At 41.5% G+C, this 17,589-nt stretch overlaps 2 protein-coding genes across 8 annotated transcripts in view; both read left to right on the forward strand.

Annotated features, from left to right (window-relative positions):
* Window positions 1-1,874: 1,874 nt before the first annotated feature.
* Window positions 1,875-9,529, forward strand: guf1 (GTP binding elongation factor GUF1). Of its 2 annotated transcripts, XM_070912965.1 has the most exons (17): window positions 1,875-2,110; window positions 2,272-2,383; window positions 2,686-2,834; window positions 3,435-3,515; window positions 3,610-3,687; window positions 3,786-3,869; window positions 3,959-4,023; window positions 4,119-4,322; window positions 5,218-5,357; window positions 5,646-5,769; window positions 6,313-6,445; window positions 6,800-6,943; window positions 7,397-7,530; window positions 7,934-8,035; window positions 8,854-8,973; window positions 9,142-9,178; window positions 9,280-9,529. In XM_070912965.1, exons 1-17 carry the CDS (start codon window positions 1,925-1,927, stop codon window positions 9,412-9,414), a joined length of 2,028 nt encoding a protein of 675 aa, XP_070769066.1. In that variant the 5' UTR covers window positions 1,875-1,924; the 3' UTR covers window positions 9,415-9,529. The 2 variants fall into 2 exon arrangements, with proteins under 2 accessions (XP_070769066.1, XP_070769067.1); XM_070912966.1 differs by lacking the exon at window positions 1,875-2,110 and having other exon boundaries at window positions 2,314-2,383; window positions 3,786-3,836.
* A 2,588-nt stretch (window positions 9,530-12,117) lies between these two features.
* Window positions 12,118-17,589, forward strand: part of pigg (phosphatidylinositol glycan anchor biosynthesis class G (EMM blood group)) — a 55,234-nt gene continuing 49,762 nt past the window's right edge. For all 6 annotated transcript variants that reach the window (XM_070912961.1, XM_070912958.1, XM_070912959.1 and 3 more), the window contains exons 1-2: window positions 12,118-12,271; window positions 12,372-12,577. In XM_070912961.1, coding sequence (XP_070769062.1) covers window positions 12,118-12,271; window positions 12,372-12,577 — 360 coding nt within the window. The remainder of the gene's footprint in view (window positions 12,272-12,371; window positions 12,578-17,589) is intronic.

A 17,589-nucleotide genomic window follows, 5' to 3' on the forward strand; every position in this document is an offset into this window, starting at 1 on the left:
TTCAAAATGAATTTATTGACGGTCCTTAAGTGTCCAGCGGTTAAGTGCGAATGAATGTCTGTCGAACTTAAAACTAACTTCACCACGGTCGTTTCTCTACAGATTTCTAGACAGTTCAGTTCAATGAAAATGAAATCTAATCTGTGACAGTTTAAATTGGACAGTGACTTAAATATCTGATCGGAGAAAGGCCAGTGCATTGCTGTAAGATTACCCTGGGAACAGCTATACCAAGGCCTAAGAAGGATACACGTGGGACCAATATACATGATTTGGACCATAGCCTCTTTCAAATCCTAATACATTAACCTTAGTGACTTAGAAGAAATTACAAAAGAAAACATTGCATTTCTTTCAAATTACCATGTTGAGTTTTTGTGAGGGAAATCAGTTTCTCTAAAACGAGGAAGGCCACAACCTCAAGACATCACACGCTAACAAATCCACATGGCTGCGGTTGCCATGGGGACACACTGGCCATGGCATAATGTGGTGAGACATGACTGAACAGCTTCAGCAAACCTCGCCATGTTCAACCTAAACAAGTCACCAAAGGGAGTGTGCGTTTAGATGCTGACAGAGGAGGACGACAAGTGAGACACTAGCTTCAGATGTCGTCACCAAATGCATGCAAACAGTGGAATATGTGCAGTGTTACTGTAACATGAACCTAAGCTGATCTATGCTCTTCATGTACACACCAAACCACCAAAATTTAAAGTTTTATTATCAGGTTCACTTATGTGATATTTATTTCATATTCACTCACATAGTATGCTAGAACACATTCATATTTTCTTGCATCTTACACAAGCAGGGGCATCTTCTCAGGCTGCCATCTCTGCAAAGAGTCGACTTGGGGGGAATGAGTTAAAGATCATCGCACAGAAGAAGGTGGGACATAAAATGACTGAGGAATCTCTCCAGACCAAGGGGCTGGTATGTGGGTAGTGTTTTCGGATTGACCTGTGAGATGTCTTGTGAGACAGGCTTGTATTTGAGAAAAAACAGACGCTTAGCTCGGTGACTCAAATACAATCCTCGTCTCAAAAGTGAAAGAAAAAAAATATGATTGCATGACAGGCAGAAACTGGGGCTAATAGAGGCTTATTATCTCTGGCGGCACAAAGAAGAGAAGCAGTAATCTATTCTTGTGCAAGAGGCAGCTTCGTTGTCATAGCAACTGATATCCATTTTTATCCTTCATCTGACGGATTGAGTAGGCGGGACTTCCGACTGTCCAAGCATTTCCGAAGATAATAGCATGTCACGATAGTCATCCTCCTTTGATGCAAGCGTTTCAAATGTTAATTTCTCTTTATGATGGTGTTATTCCAAATGTAGTCCCTTGAGTTAGTGACTATCAACTAGAGAAATAGCCTGCAGTAGGCTGTTGCAATGTAGCATTCAAACAATCTCCGGAAGTAAATGATTGCCAGCAGCGCAGTTAGCTTTGCAAAGCTCGTTAGCATAACAATAAATCGTTCGATACATTAAAGAGCAACAGTGTGACAGCGTATTAAGGATTCACGATTTGCTCGCTTGCTTTGACCGGCATATAAGAAGACGGAAGTTATTGTAGAACACCATCTCGTTTCTTTATATCATCTCTGGTTCGTGGAATCAACAACATTTCCCATAAGTCTTTGCCGGTGAACTTTTCACCCAAAATGTCAGCACCCTAGGAACTCATGCACCGGGGTTATTATAGGAATATTTACTTTAAACAGTTTAGTGTATTTTTATCGTCGTGACTGCCCACCAATGGTCCGCCAATGTGGCAATAGCCCAGAATGTATTAATGACAATATAGAGGTATTCCGCAGCTAGCTAGCTAGCTAGCTAACGCCAGCTAACATGTATGTATCCTTCTCTTCTGCTAGGTAACTTGGTTAACGTAAGGTTGGGCTAGCTTCACGAAAACATGTCACTGTCTCTGGTGAAACGGTGGTGTGAAACGTCCCTATTAAGACGCGTCTTACAGTTGAAAATGTACAGAAGGAAAATACAACACTGTAACATGACCTACACACTGCTCAGACATCGCTGGATGAAGCGGCTGCCTGTGTTCTCCAGCAGCCTCAAGAGGATCAGCACGCAGACAGACAAGGCAACTAACAAATACATATACTCATAAAGCTCTTCACCTCATTTATGGTTCTGTTCTTGCCCAAATATTGCTGTTTCTTTAAGATGGGTAACTGTAAACATTCAGCAGTTGCTGAGTGACTGTCATATTATTAAACAGGCTCCTTTCCTTTTCCCTTTAAGGATGCTATTGACCTGTCTAAGTTCCCCGCGGACAGGATCAGGAATTTTTGCATCATTGCTCATATTGACCATGGAAAAAGCACTTTGGCCGACAGGCTGTTGGAGATGACAGGTTTGTTGGCTTACTTGTTGATGAACTTTTGTGGTGGCTTGAAGAGAAAATGATCGATGGAATAGACTTGCGATCGATGGCTGGGTTTAGTATGTGTAAACGCACACTGAAGCCGATAATGTGATAATGTCCTGTACTAGGATCTACAGTAATTGGACTGTATGCTCCCACCATTAATCAGGGACATTGCTGGTCACGATTGAGGTCCAGACATAGTACTTAGCAAACCATGTTATATCAGCAGTTAATAACATGCTTACAATTAACACAACGTGTCGCTAATGGCTGTCATTGATAAACAGGTGCCATAGCAAAGACTGAGAAGAACAAACAGGTGTTGGACAAGCTTCAGGTGGAGCGAGAGAGAGGGATAACAGTGAAGGCCCAGACAGCGTCACTCTTTTACAGCTACCAGGGACAGCAGTACCTCCTGAACCTCATCGACACACCGGTAGGTGCTCAGTGGGGTCGGATGTCAGCAAGAAGGAGGTTTTAAAGAGGAGTTAAGAGTGCACCGCTTCTGCCTGCTGTTTCTGCATATCTGAATGGAAAATGTGTCATGGCAAATGTGTTTTTACTATTTGATTTGAACCTGCACCTCCCCCCAACACCAGTCACTTAGATAGTCTGCGTAACTGCTTCCTTTCCTTATTGTTTTCATTGGTGGTTGCTACTGCTGTGACCTCTCCGTACTGTGGCAGATTATATGTGTTCCATAATTTCTTCACCATAACAGAAAACACAATCTAAAACAAATAGATGGATTGTGGCTTTAAGACCGATTGATATTGTGAAGTGTCTCCTATTTATTTATCGTTGTCATTATGTGAAAAAGTTGCATGTTTCAAATTTACAGCCCCAGCTCTCTCAGCCAAAATACTAATCACAGTAACATCAGACCAAAATGGCATCTCGCTGTAATAGATCGGTGTTCATGAAAGGAGATATTAAAATAGGTCTACAAATCTTTTGTCACTGTCCTTTGTTTACATGCTGCCGCACCCTCATGTCTGTCATGTTTTTGAATCTCCGCTGCTTTCCCTCTCTGCAGGGTCATGTTGACTTCAGTTATGAAGTGTCTCGATCGATTTCTGCATGCCAAGGTGTCCTGTTGATTGTCGATGCCAATCAGGTAGAAAACCAGATTTCTAGCTCCCGGCCTTCTTAGTGAGTTATTGTGGATGGGAAATGTGCTGCAGTGGTTGATATATTGTTGTCATGTGAAGGGGGTTCAAGCGCAGACGGTGGCCAACTTCTACCTGGCTTTTGAAGCTCAGCTGGCAATCATCCCTGTCATCAACAAGGTACACTGAGACCTGCTTGTCTTTGGTTTAATCACATAGTACTTTTCTACTTGACTGCTATTCAGCCTGCCTTTCTAATTTGAACATTTCTTCCTTAGATTGATTTGAAAAACGCAGACCCAGAGAGAGTGGAGTCACAGATTGAAAAGGTGTTTGATATTCCAAGTGATGAATGCATCAGGGTGAGTTGGAGCACACGTAAGCTGCTTTTTACTTTTCCGTGTCACTTATCTGAGAAATGTCTCTTCGTTTGTGATCTCATCTTTTCCAGATTTCAGCTAAACTTGGAACAAATGTTGAAAATGTTCTCGGAGCCGTTGTGAACAGAATTCCAGCGTAAGAAGGTTCATTTGGGTTCATTGCTCCCATGAAACACGCTTGACACACGCAAGTGAAGCTTTTCTTTTTTTCCCCCCTCCTTGTATTCTCAGGCCTGTGGCAAGTACCGATGACCCATTTAAAGCCCTAGTGTTTGACTCCAATTTCGACCACTACAGAGGAGTGGTGGCCAACATCGCCGTGTTTGGAGGTCGGGTCAAAAAAGGAGACAAGATCGTGTCGGCGCATCTCGGCAAAACCTACGAGGTCAACGAGCTGGGGCTTCTCCGGCCAGATGAGCACCCAACACAGAAGCTGTACGCGGTGTTCTTCCTCGCCTCGTGTCATTTCTACCACTCGCTACCTCACCCAGTAGAGCTGAAACGATTAGTTGATCGACAGAAAAATAATTTTGATAGTTGAGTTTAGTCATTTATGTCATTTTTTTTAAAGCAAAAATGCTAAACGTGCTGGTTCCAGCTTCTCAATTGTGAAGATTTGCTGCAGATTTTTTTTAGTGAAGTGACAAAACACTGAATATCTTCATCAGCAGGATTATCAATAATGAAAATGAGCATTAGCAGCCCTAATTGGAATGCATCTTTTAAACATATTCTACCTTTCATATATAAAATATGTATGTTTTTTTGGGGCGGGGGATATCCCATTGTGACCTAATTACTGAGATGTGTTTTATGCACCAGTTGACTCAGTGGTCTTCTGATTGGATCTTTTCCGCATCTATGGAGATAAATGGAACTCTTTGATGCTCGTTCATATATCTGTTGAAGGTCGTTTAGACTGAAACACACTCCGTCAGTGATGGAGTCAGTGTTTTTCTGCTGTGCTTTGAAGCACCTGTCACACACTAAGTTGTGCAAAGATGTCGTTTTTAAATGTGTTAATGATTAAAAAGAGAGTCTCTGCTGTGCTACATTCTCAGACAAATACAACGTAGCTTTATTTAAATTCTGTCTATTGCAACAGACATGTAAAACATCCTCAAATTTATAATGTAAGACATCGTTTGAAATCTGATTCTGACATTGCCACTGCAATGTCTTTGAATGATACGCCAGCCTGCTCTTCTGTATTACTACAGATTCTTTGTAATAAGCACTGGTCCACACAGTCACACATTTTTAACATTTGTTCTTTTCTCCAGAGATGCTTGTTTACATTGCATTTGTGTAACTCATTAGTGTTGTGTAGGTTTGCAGGCCAAGTGGGCTACATAATAGCAGGGATGAAGGATGTGAAGGAGGCCCAGATTGGTGACACACTCTACCTCCAGGAGCAGCCGGTGGAAGCTCTTCCAGGGTTCAAACCCGCCAAAGCCATGGTCTTTGCTGGTAAGAAGTGTTCTCATCTGCAGTCACTTCCTGCTGGCGGATAAACATCTCTGTGTAAATTTGGGATAAAAACTAGAATTGAGGATACCAGTCTTTTAAACCACACATGCACTCATCATACTTACTCGGTACATAACAGGACATTATATTCCAGCATCATTGAAAACCCCTTCAGTACATGCTGTGTTTCCCTGGTTCAGTAAGTGCAGTCGGTGCTTTGCAAATAAGTGAAAAGAGTCCCGTTTGCTGATGATGTGCACTCTTCTCTTTTGTTTTTCTGTCCCTCAGGCATGTATCCGATGGACCAGTCAGAGTACCCGGGCCTCCGCAGTGCCATTGAGAGGCTGACCCTGAACGACTCGAGCGTCACAGTGCAGAGAGACAGCAGTCTGGCCCTGGGAGCAGGCTGGAGGTGAGAGAGACTGTATTGAATTAGAATGAAAAATGGCTTTAAAGACCACAACAGAGGAGGGGGTCATTATATTACATATACTGTGACAGTGCCTGGAAACAACCACAACACTTTTAGACCCGCTTCAGGAGTCATAGTGTTTGTTTTTGCTGACATTTGCTGTTGCAGAAAACTTTTTTTTCCTAAAAGGCACCAAATTTAGGGAAAGTAGCAAGATGTGTCTTCTTCCATCGGTTTCTACACAAACTTGGACAACACATGATGTGATTGATAGGGGGATTAACAACTTTCCTTGGGACATACTGTATGTGGCCAAAATAGACAGCCAAGTAAGAGTTTATTTATCATCACAGGTCATATTAGTCCAGATGGTGTTAGGCAGTGATTTAGATCATTTGGAAGTATGAAACTGCACTGTAACAGCAGTGAATCTTACTCACTGTTGAAGTCTTTCCAAACAGGCTCTTTGTAATTAAAAGCATGAATATCAATTATAAAACTTGAGTGAACCTGTGAACCTCCCTGTCTCCCCCCTCCCTGCAGACTTGGCTTCCTGGGTCTTCTCCATATGGAGGTGTTCAATCAGAGGCTGGAGCAGGAATACAATGCCTCTGTTATAGTAACAGCGCCCACCGTGCCCTACAAGGCTGTCCTCTCTTCAGCCAAGCTCATCAAGGTAAGAGCCGTCTCCTGCTCATATATCTCACACATAGGTCTTACTGTAGAGCTGGGCTCTCAGTGCAGTTTCAGCAAAAAGAAAGTTTGTGCAGACTTGGAGATGAATGATGATTGGAGGCTCTCTGGTATTGCTACCATGCTTTCCTGTAACATGACACATGGGAGATACTTGATGGGAAATACTTGAGAGGACAATCAAAATCTTGTGCTGCCAATTTCAAGCCTGCAGGGAGGGTTTCAATGTCGAAACATAGCCTTTGGGTGGAGTACTACTTTAAAATCATGAAGGCTTTTGGAAAGACCTTTACCGGTTTTTATTTGGAGGTTGAAATCTCGTTGGTTCTTCCAACAGGCACACGGCAGTGAGGAGATAACCATCGTGAACCCCGCTCAGTTCCCAGAACGATCAGTTGTGTCGGAGTACTTGGAGCCGATGGTTCTGGGGACCATTCTTGCTCCAGACAGTTACACTGGCAAGATTATGACTCTCTGCTTGGTAAGAGGAAAACTGTACTATTTAACCTGAATGTGTTATTTCTGCACCACATGGGGCTGATTTTCATTTACTTGTGTAGAACTAACATATGTATCTGCCTTGCAAACATCTTATTTAAAGTGTAGACCTGTTTTTTGATGCTGTCTGAATACTCACAGACCAGTCGGCCTGATTCTCAAGCCCGTTGGAAAATGTAGTTTGACAGGAGATGCTAGAGAGCATCGTTTGCTTTTTACTCTTTCCAAATTGTTCCAGAGCCAAAGAGAAATACAAAATACAAATATGATCCTTTTGTGTTTATATTTCTGATGCTACTTTACATGTTTGGGGTGAGAAGAGTCTCCAAGCAGTCTTCCTAAATTACAGAGGTTACCAAAGGAACCCCTTCTTGGATTGTTGAGATTGTAAATGCATGCAAAATGGATGGATCATCATGTTGTCGTGTTCTTAAAGAACCGCAGAGCCATCCAGAAGAACATGGTGTACATCGACGACCAGCGTGTCATGATGAAGTATCTCTTCCCTTTAAACGAAATCGTTGTGGATTTCTATGACCTCCTGAAATCACTGTCTTCTGGATATGCAAGGTAAAACTAAACAAGTCCTACGTATCAACTCATAAACACTCAATATGCATTTTGGGGCATCGTGTTTAATTTGCAACCTTTCACTGTGTCTCATTTATGGCAGTAGGTCTGTTTGCCAATACCAGTGTACTGATATAATTTACATACACTCAGCTGAAAATGCTAAAAAATGTATTTTCGCAGCAAAGTCGATTCGCAACTTGTATTTAGTTGAAGTCAGGAAAAACGTCAGTGAATCTGGTAAATGTAAACATTCCCAAGCCATTAAATCCTCCCTTCAATCCCATAGTTTTCCCTCTCCTGTGCACCCTTGCTTGAGTCGTTGCTGTTGCTTAAAGGTCTGGTTAAAGGTCTTTAATGACATACTGTAACACTTTTGACTGGCTGGTTTTATCTTCCGTAGCTTTGACTATGAGAACGCAGGCTACCAGGCTGCTGATTTGATAAAGATGGATATTCTGCTGAACGGGCGGCCTGTGGAAGAACTCACCACCATTGTACACAGGTACAGTGTGTTTCAAGTCATAGCTGAGTTCCCAGTTTGTCTCAGGAGGTGCACCTCTGCTGCCTTCTCTGTCAGTCTCCCAAAGCTTCATTATCATCGTTGCTCTCACGGAACAGAATTGGCCGATTTTTACGAGTTTACATAATTCCAAGGTTATATGGTCCTTCATTACTAAAGCCATTCTGCTGAGCCAATGGAGCATGAAATATATTCAACACCCGGGATAACATTAAAAAACGGCCTCTTGGCAGCCAGTGTTAACATTATCTACTACGATGACTTTACACACCGGACAAGGACTTCATTCCATTTGTAAGAAGGACAATAGAGTAACTTTACAGGCAGAAAGTGATGACGCCCGGCAGATCTGTGTTTAATGCACTCACTACCAAAGCCAGTGCAGACTTTGGTAATTGAAGGGCTCCGCGCTTCACCGGCGACAGCCACTCTCTGGCCATTTATACTGTAAGCCTCAGAGCTGAGCTGAGCTTCAGTCTGTTATTCTTTAAGGGCCACTCACCAATCACAGAGCAGAATGTCTGACGACTGCTCAGTTTTGAAATGTAACACAGATTAAAAGGCCATTTTGATTAAACTTGGAGAGATGACGCATCTTGTTAGTGACTGCCCACAGGCTACCTGCCTTTATTTGGGGTGACACATGTACCTGTCATTGTCAGCGACTGTATTTTGAGGTGATGTTTTGAGCACAGTAGATTTTAAGGATTGCACCCTTATCTTCTTTTCCAATGCCGATAGCGTAGAGCAGCGGCGTTTTATAGTTGTTTGTGGTTCCGACGGGTGTGTTTTCATTTCAGAGACAGTGCGTACAGCTCAGGGAAAGCCATGTGTGAGCGACTCAAAGACTCCATACCAAGGCAGATGTTTGAGATCGCTGTGCAAGCAGCCATCGGAAGTAAGGTCCTTGCAAGGGAAACGTAAGTACAACATCACTGCTGGAGCTCAAGGCTTTGTTAGAATTGCATCTAATGCAAAACAATGCGTATATACAGTATAAAGCGCTATGATTTGTGTTGTATATGAAATGTGCTAAATAAATTAACTTGCCTTTAAAAATGTGACATGACAATATTTGCTTCTTTCAGAATTAAGGCGTACAGAAAAAATGTTCTCGCTAAATGTGTAAGTAAAGGTTTTCCCTAGCTCTCTTAACATTTTTGAATCCACAAATGCACCGCAAACACTATATTTAATTTTATTTTGCATATGGTTCGTCTGGGCAGTACGGAGGTGACATAACACGGAAGATGAAGCTGCTGAAGAAACAGGCAGAAGGTAAAAAGAAGATGCGGCTTATCGGCAATGTGGAAGTTCCCAAAGACGCTTTCATTAATGTTCTGAAGAGGAAAGACAAATAGACTGCAATACACTTAGTATAATATTATATAATATCATTATTACATGCAACAGGTCTTTGTTATTGAAAGGCCCTGCTAGATTGTCTCTAAATAAAGTGCTCGTTGGTGCTGCAAACTGCTGTGATTGTGCTGATTTCCACAATATGCCTCATTACTTCCTCTCTGACATTTAACAGATCATTTGCCAGCCGAGGAATTTAACATGTTTAAAATCAATGTCTTTTGATGAAATCCTGCTTTCACTTATCCCCAATTATTCGAATGCTTTATAAGTTTCAGTCATTACTTTGAACATCGTATAGCGAGACTGATGAAGCAGTTTAAATTAACTGATAGATTAACAGATCATTTAAAAAGTATTGTTCAGCTCATGGTTTTGTAAGAAGTGAGCTAAAAACCTGCTGTATTCAGTAAGACATTGTAAATGCCTATGGAAACATTTCCTGTTTACCACACTAAATATGCCTGTTTGATCATGGGGGTTCTGCACACTGTATGAAAAAGAGAATAGAACATGACTGCATCAGTTTGTGCCAGAGTTGCAAAATATTATAACTAAACCAATGTCCTGCTGGAGTGACTCGTTGACTTCCTCGCTGCAGGTGTGCAGGGTGGTGTAATGCTACTGAACCAAACGCTTAATCCCTACCACCTCTTGATTGGTTGCTGACCCTAACATCTGACCTCCAAAGGGACTGATAGAAAATATGATTCTTGTTGTGTTATGTGTCTGTGTTGGAGGAAAACAAAATCACAAAGCCTGTCCTTTAAGCAGTGTTCCCAGCAGATGGCAGCAGCAGCTCAAACACGCAAAAGAGTTCATTCCATCCTGAGCTAATTTCCAATCAGTCCTCATCAGCCTCAGGCCCCATAAATGTCAGGTGTAAATCCTATAAAACTCTAGACAGTCCACTTACCTTCTACCCAGCGGCCGTAGTGGCTCGATGAAATATCTCATTGTCCCTATGTGCTGCCCTTTGTACTGTCCCTCAAACTAATTGGTATTTAGCTGCAGTGAAAGGGACGAGAGCAGAGCAAATTTTGACAGGTTGTACTTCACCAGTGTGCAGTGAATTCAAGGATTCAAGTAAAAACGCTTGAAATATGTAGACTGTCAGTTAAGGTTTAGGATCTGACCTTGTTCATTGCAGACATGTTGGCATGTTATAGCAGGAAAAGAACGGGCATAATTCATAACATCGATTACTCAATACCCTGAAATGCAGGCATAAATTATGCCTGTGCTTTCCCTGCTATGACAAGTCAAACTGATGATATGAAGCCTGAATATCAAAAAATCCTGAGTTTATATTGTATTCATTGTTCTATCAAATGACATTTGACAGCCATGAGTGCTGTTAAACTAAGATTGCATTGAGCAAGCCTGCTAATTTTACAGTCAAACACTTTTTGCTATGACTAATTTGTAGTCCCCAAACTGTAAAAATCAGCAGCCTACGAGCTTCTTTACAGTTATTTTTTTGATGTTTTGACATTTGAGTTTATTTGTGAACATTCAGATGTGACTCAACTTGGCTTCACAAGCCAGGATGTTGCCTTGGGTTTAAAAAAAAAAAAAAAAAAGTATCATAAGTTTAGCTTTAGCACTTTCCAGAGATCTAAGTGGCGCATTTGATACTGTTAATTATGTGCACCTCCTTCACATATAGTACTACATGAATTTTGTCCATTACATATAATAACAATTTGGTTTCCTATGGATCTAGAAAGGGGTTCCTCAGTGGTCTGTTTTAGGAACACTTTTATTCATAATATTCATTCATCTATAAAACTCTCAGTCCATGGCAATATTCAATCTATAAGCAGATTTTATTGATCTTCTTGGTACCAAATGCAAAAAGCAAAGAACAAAAGATGAGAAGGTACATATGCCTTCGCTCTCAAATTGTGCAGGTGTGTCAGCCTTGGACCTTGGACTGTGGGTGTGTGCTGCTGAGGAACTCCACTCCACTAAAGATGTTATATCATGGGGCTCTAAGATTTGTAACAGCTGACAGCTTTAGGACTCATCACTTATACAGGAGTGTAGACTGGCCTCCTTTGGCACTAAGAACCTGACCTGCAACTTTTTACTACATATTTAAAACGCCCTTTTGGGAATGTATATCTTTCATGACTTCTACAGTGCTGTAAAATACACCTCTTCACTACAGTTCAAGACTGACACCAATGTAAACCAGCTAAATAAATATTTGCTCCACTCAGATGATATTAACTGCAGCAAGATTTAAAATGAGATCCCATGATGTCTTTAACTGGTCGACTCCACCTGTACCTGCAGTGGTTATAATGAAGTTATTTTCCACCTCCACCCATTGTTACGCCGGCAGCAGCTGAGCCAAACATTCCAGTGTGTAAAAAAAAAAGCGTATGGGTCTTGTTTGACTCTACGTCACACCCGTAGTTTCATGCTATCAATGCGGAAGCCGCTATGAATGGCTACAGCGCTATCTGCTATTAGTGTTGTTATTCTTAATTACAGCTACAAATATATAATACAGAATCAGTGTATTACATACTGAGACACTTGGCTTTGAAATATGTTGTTTGACAGTGCGTCCATCTGAAATGGGATGTTATGGCTTTCTATATTCTCCTATATTTTGGGTAAACAGTGCAGTGCTAGCTAGCAAGTTACCTTACTAACTTACTCGTCTCATAAAGTGTCCGTCAACCAGCAAAATGAAAGTACGCTCGTCTGTTTTTGCCTCGTTTATTTTAATACTTGAAGTGATTGGCGTTGCCCTCTTCCTGCGGGGATTTTTCCCCGTACCTGTCAAGTCTTCTTTCTCATCCAAGAGCAAGCTGTCAGATCTGCCAGGGGAGCCGCTGACAGGTGAGTTCACAGCATCTCTCAGACTCACTTGCTGGTTATATGCGAGTGTCTGTCTGACTGTAATCTGCTAAAACTCGTGAAATGTTTGCTGTAATTACAGGAAGCTCTCCCAACTCCTCTCGCCTCCCTCAACCCCTTTTTAAAAGGGTGGTTATAATGTTGGTGGATGCCCTCCGGGAGGACTTTGTGTTTGGACCCAGTGGTCGCATGTATATGCCCTACACCAGACACCTGGTGGAAAGAGGCTCATCGCACAGCTTTGTGGCCAAGGCAAGACCTCCGACAGTCACCATGCCCAGGATCAAGGTAAGATGTTACTATGTGTCACTCAGGTATCATGATGTGGAGATGCAAATGAGAACTCACCCATCACTTCTGTCCACCATGTATCATCCTACTCAGGAGTCCTGTGTAGTGAGTCAACTATCTTATTTTTTATTTAGAGGATAGTTGAGAACATTTCACCAACTACAGAAAAAATACAGAGAGCATTAGAAGTTGGCAACAATTGAACAGCATGACTTGAAACCATCCTATGAAAAATATTTACACTCTGAAAGGATGGATGTATAGTTACAAAGATTACTAAGTTTTAAAACAAAAAAATGGTTTTGACCGTAACTTAGTAAATCTGTTCATTTGCAGGCGAAGTGAAAAAGTCATGTTTTTCCATTATGTATACCTCATTAACTATCTCCTTCCATTCCTCTATTGTAGGGGAATCAGGAAGCAGACAGTTTTTTTTTTTACAAGCAGATATCAGAACAAACACACACACACACACATATATATATACTATACTATACTATACTATTGAACTGTATCTTGATTTAACATAAGATACACTTCTGAAACAGCCTGTAGATTATCACTATAACCCACAATGATGAAATTCTTTGAAAGGATCAGGCTGGTGTTATTCTATATTGTCTTGATCAACAAAATCCCATAAAAATACCAAAGCCAGCAATGTGTTAGTCCGTCTCTGAACACTTTCTGACGAAAAACTTCAAAAACAGGTCACAAATATGTAGTGTGATGTTTTTTTAAATTTCTTTTTAAAGAAAAGTAATTTCCTACAACACATGACAAAAATGTTATTGGTCAGGTAAACTTTGGTATACTCTCAGTTTCCAGTATATTAGGTCCAACTAGCTAAAGGTAAGCCCTGCAGTAAAGCTTAATATTCAGGTGCTGTTGGAAGTGTTTTAGAGAAGTGTTGATTCAACTGAATGATCATTTTGGAGGCTGCAGTTTGTGATGCTGTTGAACTGCGTTGTGTTACACTGAGAGGTGTTTCTAACATTTTGTACAGTCCATTTATATTAGCCAGGGTGTATCTCACACCCTTAAATGAACAATTTCAAACTTTGCTGCTGTAAAGAGAGTAACCTCTAGTCAATCTAAGGTGGACGACACTGACTCCTGACTCCCTTGGAGAGATCAAACCTTTGCCAAATTCTTTGCAATTCACTTATGTGCTATACAGTGCCCAGCTGTGAGACTTTATGCCTCTATTAGGTAGTGAAAGAGAGATGACAGGAAATGAAGGGAGAGAGCCCTGGAATACGTTTATTCCAGGGCTCTCTCAAACAATGTTACCTAATCACTAAAAGGAAGTAATGTCAGGTGTCAGTTCTACGCTGAAGTTGTTTGCTGCTTTTCTCTGTTTTATATCATTATAAACTGAATATCTTTGGGACAGTTTTGGACAGTTGGTCGGACAAAATAAGTAATTTGAAGTTGCCTCCTCGGGCAAAACAACCAAAACAACCAAAAAAAACTTTAAATTGCTTTATCACCAATATTTCATGCAGCCCGTCGCAAGAGGTGCAAGTGTTGGAGCCAGAAATGCCCTTACAGTATTCCTGCGGGCCCAGAATAATCATGTAAAAGAAAAGTGTGAGGAACATTTCGAGATGGGTGCTAAGTTTTCAGCCTACAACTGCAAATAGGGTTACATGGCAGAATTTGGAAGGGGTGAGAACATGGTGCGTTGTCACATTTGGATGACGTGTCATGCTGATGAGAGTATTTTGGGAGCAGAGCCAGGAGGGGATTGCAGTCATGTCGTGTGCGCCTTGCATGACAGTTGGTTGTGCTACACTAGGATTGTGGGCCGACAGGGAAAGAGTCAGCGCATTGTTGTCAATGCTGCTGGAGAGATTTTGCAAAGGGAATGATTTTCCAGGAATAAGAGCAGCTCGTTCTTGTCCATGTGGGTGCTGGGAATGCGTCTAACTGAAGTTGTCAGGTGAAGCAGAATATTCAGCCCGAGTGTCAGAGGGCAGAATAAAAGGAAGCATTCATGCTTAAGCAGTGGTGGGAGGAACGGGGATGTGCTGACGGCGTCAAGCTGTTGTTGAGATAGAAGGAGATTGGAGCCAAAACTCAGCCATGGAGAAACCTGCTGCTGTAGATACACAATGTGGACAGAATCCTCCTTGGTGACGGCTGATAAAGTTGGTCAGGCAGGTCTGATGAGAGGCATGAGAGTGCAGACTCAGCAGCCTTCAGGTCAGCGAGGAGAGAGGAGCATGTGTTGGGTGACAGTGTCAAAGACAGCATGAGCGGTGAAGACGAGGAGAAGAAACCGTGGAGGAGAAACAGTAACTTCAATAACAACTGGAGCACAGTGTCAGTCTGTTTTTAACTGAGTGAATGTCAACACTAACGACACATTCATAGTAAAGGTTATCAGAACACAAAGCAATAAATTAGAATTGTTAACTTTAATTGATGCTAAATGAATAAAAGTTAGAAAATATACAGTTTCCAACTAGGGCTTCAACTCTCTTCCTGTTGATTCATTGAGAATTTTCTTTTATTAAACCATTCATTGTTCTGCCAATCAATTTGTTAGAGTCCATGATGATGCCATCAAATTGCTTGTTTTGTCCGATCACCACTCCGGAACTAAAAAGGTATTTAAAAATGTTTAGTTTACGTCACATAAGACAAAGAAAAGCAGCAAACGCTCGCCACTGAGAACTGAAGCCCTCCGAACACTCAAACAAAACCTGAAGATGTCCAGCGTTCTGTCACATGAGACAGAAAAGCATTTAAAAGTTGAAATTTTGATGTTTTTGTTGGATAAATGAGTAAATTGATTATCAACACAGTTGCAGATTATTTTTTTCTTGTTGATCCATTACTAAGTGTTTCAGCTCTACTGAATTATAACTGACCATTATAATATGCCAGAGCCCAAAGTGATGTATTCAATCGCTTGTTTTATAAGAGATATTTTTGTTTATTATCATATATGACAAAGAAAAGCATTAAATCCTCATTTTTGAGTGCTGGGACCAGTGAATGGGTGGGACTTTTACTAAAATGACTCAAAACGGTTAATTCATTATAGTTGCTATTAGTTTCCTATCACTATCCTACTAATTTCTAATATGATTGATAGTCTGTTGATCAACTACTTCAGTGGAGTTTCTGCAAAAAAAACCCCAAAAAGTTTATGCAAAAAAACAAAAAAAGTTGAGTTGTTTTTCTGGGGTGGAGGGGTATGCTTCCTGTTTTTGTTGACATCTACAGTAGCTCTTGGTCCTGTGGAGTTTTAATGCACTTAGGGTGAAAAAGTGTGTTTAAAGTGTATTAACTCTTGTTTCAAGTTGGTTGTCATGGAAAGGAGCATGTCAGTGATGATGAGGAGGAGGGATGACAGGATAAAGCTGAGCATGATTGAGGTGGACTTGCAGGGAGACAGATGTTCCACCATAATCCAAGGGTTTAGAGAAGGATTCAGTGATGTTGGAGGGAAGGGGCCTTAAGGCAGCTCAGAGGAACAGCTCTGGATGTGAACGTTCTCGAAAGATTTGTTGATGGTGAAAGAGTATGAAGAGGGAGGTCAATAAGAGGGGAAATTCAAGATAAAATCTGTCTGATTTAGAAGCACAGGCGTGAAGGGTTTATGTTGCAGATGTACAGTGCGGTATATGGACAAGGAGGAGAGGAGAAATCGAAAATGCCACTTCCTCAGCTGTCCAGAAACGTGTGAGAGTATACAGGTACATCCATACGCCCTGCAGAAGGGCCAGTTCATCACAGTCTGGAACGTCAGAGCAGTTACAGGAGATCTAATACAAATGAGAGGCGTCACACGGCAGCTGATGCGTCACAAAAACGAGCACAAGATCATAGATCTGAGGCAACACATTGTTTTCCTGTTCTAAACATACAGCTCAGTTGAACACTGAAGTGATTTAGAAGTTGTGTTATTCCCAGTTTTAACAACACCGGAGGTTAAATTGTTCCATCACAGCTTTGAGGTTTTGTGCTACACCAGTAGGTGGCAGTGCAAACCAATTGCCATTTACTGCCCACTATCACTGCATTGCACCCAATTAACTGGTATGACACAGCCAACTAACCTAAATCATAATCTCTCGGTGGCACAGCCATTAATTTACACACACATTAGACCCAACACTCCCTCCACTGTATCTAATAAAGTTACAAGCTCCATGCGCATATACAGCACAGCTAAGTCAGATACACCGATACACACAGATACCGGAAACTCTACCCCAGAGTCTTCCCACTAAAATGTAATGGTTTCCAATTAACTTGGTCTTTCTAACCATGACAGGAAGAGGAAGGAAGTTGGTTTCCTTCCCCAGCCCTGTGCTCACATGCGGCCGGTTGAGCCGCACTCTCAGACTGGCACAGCAGTCAGTGGGCATTAAGTTCAGGCCAGTATCTGCCTGGGTAGTACACACACATAGTAGACCAAGTGTATAATTGGTCCACTGTATAGATATTATCTGGTAATAAGATGATGAAGATTGAGGATATGTTCAAGTTAATGGTAGAAAAGTCTTCCTGTCGGTAGTCAAGTGAAAAGGAAACCAAAGAATCTTTTGCCAGCCTCGAAGACTCAGAGTCACAGCCCCTTCCGTCTGTTTTTTGGCACCTTTACTCGTCTTCATCACCATGCCAGAGAACGTCTGTATACCCCACTGATATTGTATTTGACATTTAAGCAATGGCACATCGCAAGCCTAGATACATACTGTGGGCCAGTAATTAGTATGTTGATGAGTCACTGATTCGTTTGGGCAGCGTCTCAATGTTTCTTTTGGCGTCTGGAGAAACTTTAAGATTTAGCCTTTTTAAACTTTTTCCACAGAGCTCTTGTATGTCGCAGTAGAAGTATCTCCATATGCCCCTGCGTTTATTATTGCATAACAGCAAAGTGTTCTACCAATTTGGCCTAAAAAAGAAGGGCCTGTTTTCATCTGAACCTCTGGTTTCATTGGTCAGACCATCCCCATTAATAGCCCGGGAACCTCAGTCAGACGGAACAG

Source organism: Enoplosus armatus, chromosome 10 (assembly GCF_043641665.1).
Source record: "Enoplosus armatus isolate fEnoArm2 chromosome 10, fEnoArm2.hap1, whole genome shotgun sequence".
Taxonomy (NCBI): domain Eukaryota; kingdom Metazoa; phylum Chordata; class Actinopteri; order Centrarchiformes; family Enoplosidae; genus Enoplosus; species Enoplosus armatus.

Bases quoted from the DNA above. Each gene is read 5' to 3' on its own strand.
- guf1 (XM_070912965.1), top strand. From the start codon at position 1,925: ATGTCACTGTCTCTGGTGAAACGGTGGTGTGAAACGTCCCTATTAAGA. The intron at 2,384-2,685 runs GTTTGTTGGCTT...ATTGATAAACAG, and splicing joins CAGGCTGTTGGAGATGACAG to GTGCCATAGCAAAGACTGAG. The intron at 6,944-7,396 runs GTAAGAGGAAAA...GTGTTCTTAAAG, and splicing joins AGATTATGACTCTCTGCTTG to AACCGCAGAGCCATCCAGAA.